This window comes from Echinops telfairi, unplaced genomic scaffold, assembly GCF_000313985.2.
Source record: "Echinops telfairi isolate 266 unplaced genomic scaffold, ASM31398v2 ScPeMD7_3533;HRSCAF=4204_0, whole genome shotgun sequence".
Classification (NCBI taxonomy): Eukaryota; Metazoa; Chordata; class Mammalia; order Afrosoricida; family Tenrecidae; genus Echinops; species Echinops telfairi.
The window spans coordinates 91,283,578-91,294,857 of record NW_022107431.1 but is presented as its reverse complement, the minus strand read 5'-3'; the positions used below and the strand labels follow the sequence as shown (position 1 = coordinate 91,294,857).

General features: G+C 44.3%; 1 protein-coding gene across 1 annotated transcript in view; it reads left to right on the top strand.

Annotated features, from left to right (window-relative positions):
• The first annotated feature begins 940 nt into the window (after positions 1-940).
• MRAP2 (melanocortin 2 receptor accessory protein 2) overlaps positions 941-11,280 on the top strand; it is a 20,777-nt gene continuing 10,437 nt past the window's right edge. The window contains exons 1-2 of the mRNA XM_004696278.2: positions 941-1,069; positions 9,776-9,875. Coding sequence (XP_004696335.1) covers positions 943-1,069; positions 9,776-9,875 — 227 coding nt within the window. The 5' untranslated portion in view covers positions 941-942. The remainder of the gene's footprint in view (positions 1,070-9,775; positions 9,876-11,280) is intronic.

Below are 11,280 nucleotides of genomic sequence, written 5' to 3'. Positions count from 1 at the left end.
AAAAGAATGAAGAAAATCTGATTATGAGGAATATTATCAAGAGGAATAATATACATGTGACTGGAATTCTAGAATAAGAGGAGACAAAACATAAGTACAACAAATTATTGAATATTTGCTGGCAGGAAATTTCCCTAGTATCATAAAGATAAGAAAACATCCTTCCAAGAGCTGAGAGAAGCCCATTCAGGCTACATCTTAAAAGACTGTCCAACACACAGCATAATAAACCTTTGCAAAACCATAGACAAGGGAAGGGTTCTGAGAACAAGTTTGGAAAAATGAAATATCACAACAAAGGGGCACCAATAAGAATAAGCTCTGATTTCTTGGCAGAAACCATGCAGGCAAGAGTCAAGAAAGAATTGTCAGCCAAGAATCATAACCAGACATTGTTTCTTAAATAGGATGGTGGAGCTAGGACATGTCCAGATAAGCAGAAATTAAAGGAATTTGAAACAAACAGACATTGCTATTGAGTTGATGCTGATGCATAGTGACCCTATAGGGTTGTTTCTGTTGGGAAGGGGAGGGAGACAGCGGTCGGTGTAAGATATGAAAATAATAATTTATCAAGAGGTCATAAGGGTGGGGGGGAGGGGAAAAGATGAGCTGATACCAAGGGTTCAATAGAAAGTAAATGTTTAGAAAATAATGATGGCAACATATGTACAAATATGCTTGATACAACTGATGTATGGACTGTTATAAGAGCTGTAAGATCCCCCAACAAAATGATCTTTTAATAAAAACAAACAAGAATAATGGAATGAGGTTAGGCCTGAGTGGGGAGCGCTGATGAGGGCTCCTGAACTAGCAGATAGGAGCACCTGGCAGCCTTAACCTGCCGAACTGCTGAATGTGATCAGGAACAAAGTAACTATGAGTTGTGGATGAATTAACAGGTTCTACCCTTTCTTTCCTCATTTGTCCAGGGTGGAGATGTCTGTCCAGAAGTTAATTTCTAACAGAACCTCCCAGCAATCTGCATCTAATTCTGATTATACTTGGGAATATGAATATTATGAGATTGGACCAGTTTCCTTTGAAGGACTGAAAGCCAATAAATGTAAGTCCCTGTATATATTATATGTATTTGCTTTCCTGATGGTGCCTGGCTATCAAAAGCTATATAGCATCTGTGGTCTTAAAGGCTTGGAGTTAAACAAGCAGCTATCTAGCAGGGAAGCAAACTATTGTATTAGTCTGGGTACTTTGAAGAAACAAATCCACATCAACTCATGTATAAAAGAGAGTTTTATGTAAAGGTTAAGTGCGCATCAAGAAAATATCCCAATCCAGTGCTGCCCAACCCCACAAGTCCAACATTAACCCATATGTCCAACATCAGTCTACAAAGTCCTCCTCCATCTCACAAAACAGACACAATATTGCCGACTTCAGGAGGAAAGCTGAGTCAGTGAATGTGTAAGCATCTGAGTGCTGGCAGGGGTCTCCACAGGGGTGCTCCAGCACCCAGGGTGGCATCGGGGCAGGTCCATGTGGCTTCTCCTTGGGGATATCTTGTCTTGCCAGCTGAAGCAGGGAACTGCTAAGGCAACTGCACCCTGGTGAGACCATCACAAAGCAAGAGATCCAAGAACTTGAAAGACAAGGCTCACCAAGCCATTTATCCCTCAGCCCTTCAATTAATCCCACATGTGTTTATTGGCCAGGTTGGCACAATAAACTAACTCAAAAGCCCACACAGAAGAAGCACACCACGCTGTGTATCCTGAAGTGTCAATGGGAAGAAGTATCAGAAGTTCAAAAAACATGCATCCAAATTGATATGAAGGGGACTGGATGTAGTGGAGACCCAAAGTCCACTATCAAGACAATCAGTCCCTCTAATAAGGACCTCATAGAAAGTAGAATAGATCCAGTGTGCGGTGTGGCACTGATGAAGCACATAGCTATCCTCTAGTTCTGTAAGATTTCCTCCCCTTCCTGTTGTGGTCCATACATGATATACCTCATTGGTCATGTTAGACTTGTGTATGTTCATTTGTACATTTAAGATCACTCAGTTCATGATAGTCAAGATAGATGGCTCAGAGACTCTAACCGGAGTAATGGTTCCCTGAGGGTATGGGAAGTGGGGTGGAGTGGTGGGGAGCAGGAAGGTGGGAGAGGGGAGTTGATAGCGTTGATGATTATGTAGCCCTACCCAATGGGACTGAACAACAGAACTGTATGGGAAGGGATATATTGGAATGAGTATGTCAATAAAAATATTATTCACCCAAAACAAAACAATATACACTTGCATTCATCTCTGGTGTTCCAAGGGATTCATGTTTCTGACTCCGCCCTCTTCTTGTAGAACTCCGCCCTCTACCTGTTGTTTCTGGTAGGTGCCTTGGAGGTTGCTGCCACCTTCCTTCAGGATGCGGGCTAGTTGCTTGGGATGGGATTTCAAGGTGATTCGAAAGGAGCCCTGGCAGTTTAGTGGATTACCCACCGGATGCTAGTCGCAGGGCAACAATTTCAAACCCCTTGCTTCCCTGAGCGAGAGAGAAGAGGCTGCCTTTCCCTGTAAAGATTTTCCGTCTTAGAAACCCAAAGGAGCAGCCTTAATCAGTCCTACAGGGTGGCTGTGAATCGGAATCGGCTCGGTGGCAGTGGGTTCGATTGTGGTTCAGGTGACTTGGGATAATGAAGAACTTGTGAAAAGAGTCCTTTAGAGGGGAAGAGAAATCAGTGTCCATCTCAGATTGAGGGTGTTTTCTGTTAGCTTATTTTGTTTTAAATTTTGGTGAGAATATGCACGGCAGCCCATATACGCATCCATTCATTGGTACATGCACAATTCAGTCACACTGGGTACTTTCTTCCCAGAGGGCGGCCATTGTTTCACCACCATTGACTGAGTCTCACTGCCCCTGACGCATCTTGTCGTGCTTTAGAGTTACTGTCCAAAATTTGTTCTCATCAGAGCATCCTTTCAAAGAGTGCACATGTGCACGTTAAACATTCTTTCATAGTATAGCTGGGGCTTCTCTCTCTCTCTCTCTCTCTCTCTCTTTCTTTGAGGCAGTGACCATTCCAGATCTTTCAACTATGTGAAAAGTTTATGCTATTTAAAAACAAGAACAGAAATAGAATCTGGAAATTTTATTTGAATAAACATCCTTCCTAGCATCGTGAATGGCCTCCTTCCAACCCCATCAGTTCTCTGTAGCTGTGGCGAGCAGTCCGTCTCTGTGTGTTCATAACAGTGGACAAGAATAACCTGTCATTGCCCTGCCTCTGGTACCGGCAAGGATTGATGGATTGTGTTCACATTATTTGGCTGATATTGATCCAGCACTGAGCAAGAAAATGTGGTTTTGTGCCACTGCCAGGAGATGTGTCTTCACTGTCTCTACTATTGCTCCTCTGAGGGGGATATGTCCTACATTTTGGCTCAAAGCATAAATCATTGACTAAACCAAATTTGCTGTTACCCGGAAACTGAATAGCAATAACTGAAACTGTTTGCTCATTCCTTCCTGACACTGGCTCAGTACTTCTTTGTGGAGTGCTGCTGGTGGCAGCGGCGGCATATGGAATGCATTAGGATAGGCTGTTGCTGATTATTAGATGGGAGCCTGTTGTGGTTGGTGTCTGATATTACCTCCTCATTTACTGAGATCCTCTAGTCTTCCTTTCTTTCTGGGATGACATTTAGGTAAGGACATTTCCTTGTTAGGAAGTAGAGTGGAAATCAATGTGGCTAGGAAGATGGCCCCATATTCCCCTGTAATGTGGACTCTCACAGACTGGGGACACAAGCACCGTATTTGGGTCAGTTTGCCCCTGTCTCTTTCTCTTAATTTCACAGGTACAGGAGATGGAGCTGCTGCTGTAGTTTTGGTTGGTACATTTTCAGAGATAATTTAGAAAAATATTTTATGAACACGTTTAAGAAATTATCTTACCTGAAAGAATTCCTGAAAAATATATGCAGAAAAGTGATGTGTGGCATACTTTGCCTATCATCTGGTTAATAAGGAGAGGAGATGATTCTGTTAGTTTTATGATGTATCATGAAAACAAGACAAAAAATGCCAGGGTGAGTAATTATTGTTCTGGGCTAAGAAGTCTGATAAAAGTAGAGACGCTTAGCTTCAGGGACCTGACAATACAGGAGACACAGAAAATAATAACAACCCAGACATCCAGGAAAATAAAACGATGGCATCAACGAATGCAAGGCAGACACTGGTGTAGTCTCCTGCCTTTAATGTTGCTGTGACTCTGGGCTTCTGCATGTCTCCTTGTTTGCTAAGCAAACTATCAAGTCAATTAGGTGCAATTTCAAAACAATAAGAGCAAGACATTTCAGCGTGTAGCCCTTACAGAGAACAGGCATGGATATCAGTGGTAACGATCTGCCTTGTCTTCATGAAGAATATTTGGCAACAGGACTTGTGGTGTAATGTTGGACTCAGGTCCTCTGCCTGTTAGGATTCTTACCTTCAAAGCATCTTTCATCACAGAATCAGACTCTCGTGGTTTGTGAATTCTTCTTTTGTCCTCATTTTGAGTCATGTCTTGAATCTGACAGCTTATCAGAAATGGACATATATATGACATACATTTGGCACTTTCAAAGTGGACATTCATTCATTCAGCACAAATATATTGAGCATCTGTTATTAGTAGAACCATTTTAAGCACTGGAGACAAAACAATGAAGAGAAATCACAAAAATACTTCCTCTTATCATGTTTGCATTCCAGTGAGAGACAGATCATTAACAAGTTCAATAAATAAAGTAGGTCAGAGAGTGAGGACCCAAAGGAAAACTAGAGGAAGCCCAGGAGAATGGGGTGTGGAGGGGAAAGTACAGCCGCGGAAGGCCGTACTGAGAAGGCGAGTTTGAACAGTATCCTGGAGGAAGTGAGGGAAGACTATACCAGAAAAGGATCCACACAAGAGAAAATGGGAGCATTCCAGGAACTGGGATGAGGCCAGTGTGGCCCCTCAGGTGAGGGGCTCAGGCAGAAAAGCAGGAGACAAAGTCAAAGAGGCAGCAGTGGGAACTTACGTATTCTGAGCACATTGATTTCTTTAGGAAAAATTGTTTGAGGGTTTTGAGCAGAATGCCCGGTGCCATTCATTTTACAAAGACTGCACTGCAGCTAGATTGCAAATGGGTTGAAGGGATGCAATCAGAAACACAGACCTGCAAGGGAGACTACCTGAAAAGTTACAATGGTAACTTGAACCATTGAGGGAGTTATGAGAAGTGCATACACTGTAGATTTATTTGGAAGGTCCATCCGACAGAACTGGTCCACGCATTGGCTGTGGGGGCTAAAATAACAGAGGAGTTCAGGGAGGCTTGAAGCTTTGCGATCGAACTAACTGGGAAGACGAAATTGCCATTCATTAAGGTGGGGAAGAAAACGGGAGGGTGGGTTTTTTAAGAGTGACATCAGGAGCTGATTTTAGGACCTATTAAGTGAGAGATGTCTACCAGACACCCCAGAGGACCTAGGAGGGAGTTAGGGGGTGATGGTGTACCATTTTGAGACGGCTTTGAGAGTGACCAGCACATGCATGATATTCAGTCAGGAGAGTGGATGCATGGATGTAGACAGAAAATTGAAGAGGCCCGAGAATGGAGCCCTGGGTCTGCGAAAGTGTAGAAATTGGAGGCAGGGGAGAGGCAGGGGAGGGAGCAGCAAAGGAGACTTAGAAATGGACAGAAAGGTAAGAAGAAAGCCAGGTAACTGTGATTTCCTGTTACCTAGGTAGAGGTTTTAAGGATGAGAGAATTGTGGTAAATGCTGATATTAGGTCAAGTTAGTGGAGGACTGATATTTGACCCTTGGAGTTACAGTGTATACCTTACTGGAAGTCTTTACAAAAGTCATTTTAGTGGAGACACCAAAACCCGGACCAATGCCATCAAGTCTCTCCTGGTACCTAGTGACCCTGTGGAGGATTTCTGAGGCTGTGTATCTTTCTGGGAACAAGCAGCCTCGTCGTTCTCCTATCGAGTGGCTCCTGGGTATGAGCCACTAATCTTGTAGGTGGAGGATCAAAGGCTGATGGAGTCGGTTTAGAAAATTTGGGAATTGATTCCGTTCCTTATGGTTTTTTTTTTGGGGCATTGATCCAAAGGGAGTCAGTTCTGAAGGGCTCATCTGGGTGAGAAAGTACTTGGAGAAATAGTAACAAAAATCAGAGTCGGCAAGGAGACACTTGTACATTCTAACAGGCCCACTCTGACTGCTGAGTCAATAGTGAGGACCAGATTCTATGCTGTCTTCATAGACCAACTTGTAGAAAATGCCAGGTATACACATGGGTCAGTCAGCAAGAAGCTGGGCCATCAGGATAATCAGCAGAGCTAGAGCTTTATGAGGTGTGGAGTGAGGTGTCTTGTCAGGAACACAGGACAGGCAAGTCTTGGAACATCACTGCTGGTTCCTTTCCAAGAATTCATAACCTCAAACAGACCCCACTGCCTCGGGAACTGGAAGAGGCATAAAGACAGTGCTGGTTCTTGTGTCCTGAACCCTCTCTTTCAAATTATTTATCCTTGTTTTTCATACAACCACAAAATGGATAAAGGTCCCAATTTATTCTCGAGAGCTGGAGAAAAAGTGGGATGAGCTAGTTCATAGCTACTCAAGCTATCCATGCCCTACAGTTGGAAAGAGAATGCATGACGAATAAGATCGTACCAGTGCACATCACGCACCTGTTAGCTTTCAGTTCTCTTGTTTCATTAAAGGCTAGATAAGGGGAAATTATTTTACGATGACACAGTAACCTTGGAATCCTTCTGGACAATTTTTCACACCCCCTTAAGGGTCTTTAAATTATTCACTTTCTAGTTAAAAGGGACTGTGGTTGCTTGGCTTGGTTGGGAACCCCTTTGAAAGGCTTCCTTCACTCTCTGGCTTCATTGCATCTCTACTCTGACTTCCTCCCGGGCAAGGGTGCTTTGGGGAAGACCGGGGCGCAGTGCTGCTCACTTCAGTGCAGTGCCTGTGTTAATTAAACTCGGTTGTCACTGTAACTTCAAGAGGCTCGGGGTATTCTAAGGATGAGCAGCGGATCATTGATGTCCCCTGTGAAGTGCTCAGAGTGAGAAAGTGCTGAGGGCCCACGGTCATGTGATAGATAAGGGGGAAATGAATAGCAATAATTCGAGGAAGCAAAACTTTTTTTAAAGGGGAAGGTGAATAAACAGGCCTACTTAAAGCATGATGTGATGGAAAACTGAGATGCTATATTTTCAAGGAAGTATTTGGAACATTGGGACAAATTCTGACCACAGGCACTTCCTCACCCATCATGGCTTCCCTGAGGGCTGTGGCCTTCCCGTGCCCCACATTATTGCTGCTTCCTGATCAGGTCTCTGGGGCACTAGATGGGCCTAGGGAAGGCACTGGGCTGTGGTAAAGGGGCAACTCCCCACTTCTGCTAACCCCTTGGCTAGGACGTGTAGGATTGAGGGAGATTGTCTCATCATCTTCAGGGTGAAAGCTGTCTCATGACAGCAACCTCTCAGTAAACAGAGTTTAAAAATATGAATGAACCAGATTAGATTAAGTTCCAAACTGAGGATTTAAACATTATACTGGTGAGTGGTTTTAGACGACTTCACCATTGATAAAGTAGTGCACGGGACTGCCATTTATCTGTGTAATGCTTCTTCATAGCCTGTGCCCCATAGTTGAGAGATTATTGTTATGTGCTACTTGCACGTGTGTGCATGTGTCTGGGGCGCTTGTTCTCATATCCTTTAATGCCTCATTTCCATGATAAGTCCAAGTCTGGAATTTCTATTTCTTTGGTTTGCTTAGCCCTAGAAAAGACACATTAGCTGTGCATCCAAATTGCTGAATAAAAGTTGGGGACCTGTAGGCACTTATCCATGTAGAATGAAAGTTTTAATTACGTGGAGTAAATGGTTCATCTGCTTTCCTTATTTTAGAAAAAATATTCTACGGAGATCTAACTTCCTTAGAACAATGCTTCACACTGAAATATATTTATGTATAATCTGTAATAATGTATTTAATAAATATACTGCTAAACATCCTCATTGTCCCTACACGTGGGTAAACTTCATGGAATAGCTCAGAAAGTGTCAAATGATTATGATCAGTGTCCGCCACATGTGTTACCCTGTGATGTATGCGCCTGGCTTTGTAGATAATCCAGACTAATCCTTGCCCCAGAGATGTAGACCTGTGACTGTTTCCCAAGAGAGGATTGAGGATGAGGCTAGTTGGAGAATGTCATGGGGTTCAAAGGAGGGAAAAGCATTTCAGTGAAGGGAATTAAGTGAGGCTTTGTGAAAGAGATGGTGCTTTGGGCTGGATCTTAAAGGATAGGTTGGAGGAAGTTGTTCGGGCCAGGAAGAGGCAAACACCCCAGTAAAGGCATGACTGTTTGGAAGCTGTGTTTAAAATCAGGAGTATAAATATTCCCTGGTTAAATAAGAAACTTGCAAGTTGTATGAGGGGTAAATCAGAAGAGGATGTTGCTGCTGCTGCTGACGGTCTTTGGCATACAAGGAGACGCTTTCGCAGATGCGAGGCATCAGATAACGCACTTTATATGTGGAATGGTTTCCCACCTGAAAAAGTAGGTCAGGTCTATTTTGTTGAAGGACTATTCATAAAGAGCGCTGTTGTTAGACTGTGCTGAAGCAGATGGATGTAGGAAGGCATCCCCGGAGTGCAACGCCGCCAGGAGGCCTTTTATATGTTCTCTGCGAGCTGTCACGAGGCCCGGAACCATTCCTGGGTGAACATAAGTACAAATATGAAATTGATTTGAGGAGCTCTGGTGGTGGAGTGGTTCCATGTTGGGTTGCTACCTGCAAGGTGAGCCGCTCAAAACCACCAGCTGCTCCTTGGGAGAAAGATGGGGCGTTCTATATCCCTAACAAGTGTGGGTCTCAAAACCACACAGGGGTAGTTCCGCCTTGTCCTATTGTCACTGTGCATCAGCATCGACTTGGTGGCAAGGAGTTTAGTTTTGGGTTTGGGTTCTGCGCTGTTATGCGGCTCTGAACTTTACCTGCATGAACATAAATGAAAAAGACAAAATTGATTGGATTTAAATGAGAAATCATTTTAAAATTTCATATTGCAGTCTCTGCTAGAAAATGTATGTTCTTACTCAAGTCGCGTTAGTGCTCTGGTGATCCAAAGGGCCTACAACCGGCCCTGGGTTCCTCACTGGATATGGAAAACCAGAGTCAAGAAGGCCGTGGTCTCCTTATGTGACTGTGGTCCCTGTGATTGTCAGAGAAACCAGCATCTGAGACGGCAATCTGGGAGGGACCTCACGCTCCTCCTTCTCCTTCATTCTCTCCACAGCTTAGCTCTTCCCACCTGACCAGGATGTCACGATGGGCTCAACGAATCGTTGACTTCCGCAGGCATGTGTTGTCATGAGGGCCGTGAAGTCATCAGTTCCAACCCCAGAGAGACCCTATGCACAACAGGAGGAAACACTGCCCGGCCCTGCCCCGTCCTCACAATCATTCCCATGCCCAAGTCCATTGCCGCGGCTACTGTGGCAGTCCATCTCACCGAAGACCTTCTTTTTTGCTGCCCCTTCAGCCATTGACTCCATTCCCATCCCTGACGACTCCATGTGTTACACGGTAGACTTGTTTTCCATAGAATGTTCTTTGCTGTCATCTTTATGTAAGCAGAGTGCCCAACTTTCCTTCCCAGCTTCTCTAAGCGCTCAGACCCGAGTGGACAGTTTTAAGCTATGGATACTAATCCCAACGTTAACTGTCTTTCAGATTCCATTGTGATTGGATTCTGGGTCGGTCTCGCAGTCTTCGTGATTTTCATGTTTTTTGTGCTGACCTTGCTGACCAAGACGGGCGCCCCACACCAAGAGTAAGTCTGGCCTACTCCCTTCCTACATGTCTATGAAGTCCCACGAGGAAGTGAAGAAACAAACCATTCATGACCCAGCCCGTGGGTGGATGGAGAGGAGGGCTGACGGTGGGTTTGATGGCTGGGCCGCATGGCTGCAGAGCAGGACCTTTTCCTCTTGGCATTTCGTCTCTTGCCGCGGGGGCTTGTTTTGAATCTGAGCTTGGTTATTTCCGGCTGTCTTGATGTTGACCCATGTCTGAATTTATATTGAAATCTTTATTAATGAGGGTGCATTTCCTCTTTCTACTGAAATGGATTTTTATGATTTAATAACCTAAAAACAGTTTATTAAAAAACAGCAAAAATTGAATGTAAGTCATATTTTAAAAGAACTTTTTGAGGGGCATAGAAATAGTTATTACTAGGGACTTAACTCAGTCACCCAGAATAAACATGACATTTAATGCTGACTTCTCTTGAGGCCAGACTAATAAGGGAAACATTAGGAGTTACATGTTCTCATAAAATGTGTCAGCATTTGTATTTCTTTAATTACCATGATCATTGAGTGGATTCTAGGGCATGGTAACACGATATGTGCAAGCGTACACCTGTGCTTAGGGCTTTCAGTGGCTGAATTTTTAGAAGTAGCTGGATAAGTCTTTCTTTTGTGGTACCCATGGATAGACTGGAACTTCCAACCTTTTGATTAGCAACTGAGCACTAACCATTTGCACCACCCAGGGACTCCATTTCTTTAGTAAGCATGGCGACGACATGGATGCTGTAAGAATGTTAAAGTCTCCTCCTAATGTTTTACATTGTCTCCTCCCAGCCCGCCAGCAGGGTGTGAGCAAACTGAGGGCTCACCTGCACTGTTCCTCATCGTGTCTCACCCCGCAGCCGCTGGCATCGGTGGCTCAGTCTGCAGGCTGTACGTGCACTGTTACTCGTGCCTGGAGACAGGGGGCTGCTCTCTCCCCATTCAGCTAGTGTCCTGGTATCAAGGTTTAGGGGGAATAAAGGCTCGCTGCAAACACTTTAAACGGAAGGAAATGCCATTTTGTTGGAGCGTGTGGAGACAAAGGCTGAGGCTCTCTTTAGCAGCTGATAAAAGACACCCACTTTGCGTTTTCTCTTTTCATAACCATTGGCACCTGCCTTTGCACCTATTGCACTGCTTCAGGGAATTTGAAAAGAGGGTGTAATTTTTACCAATAGTAAGAACAACTGTAAGTAAGAAGACAAGCTAGGACTGCAGCGCATGTACAGAGTGGTCAGGGGATAACCAAATCTTTTCCTCTGAGAGCAGTAGGGAGTCTTGCAGGGTCATTGAGATGGAGGCAGGTGCGTGTACGGACGAGGTCACCTGAGCACAGAACGAAGAGTGTCGACACAGAATCCAGGACAGATAACCCCTTCA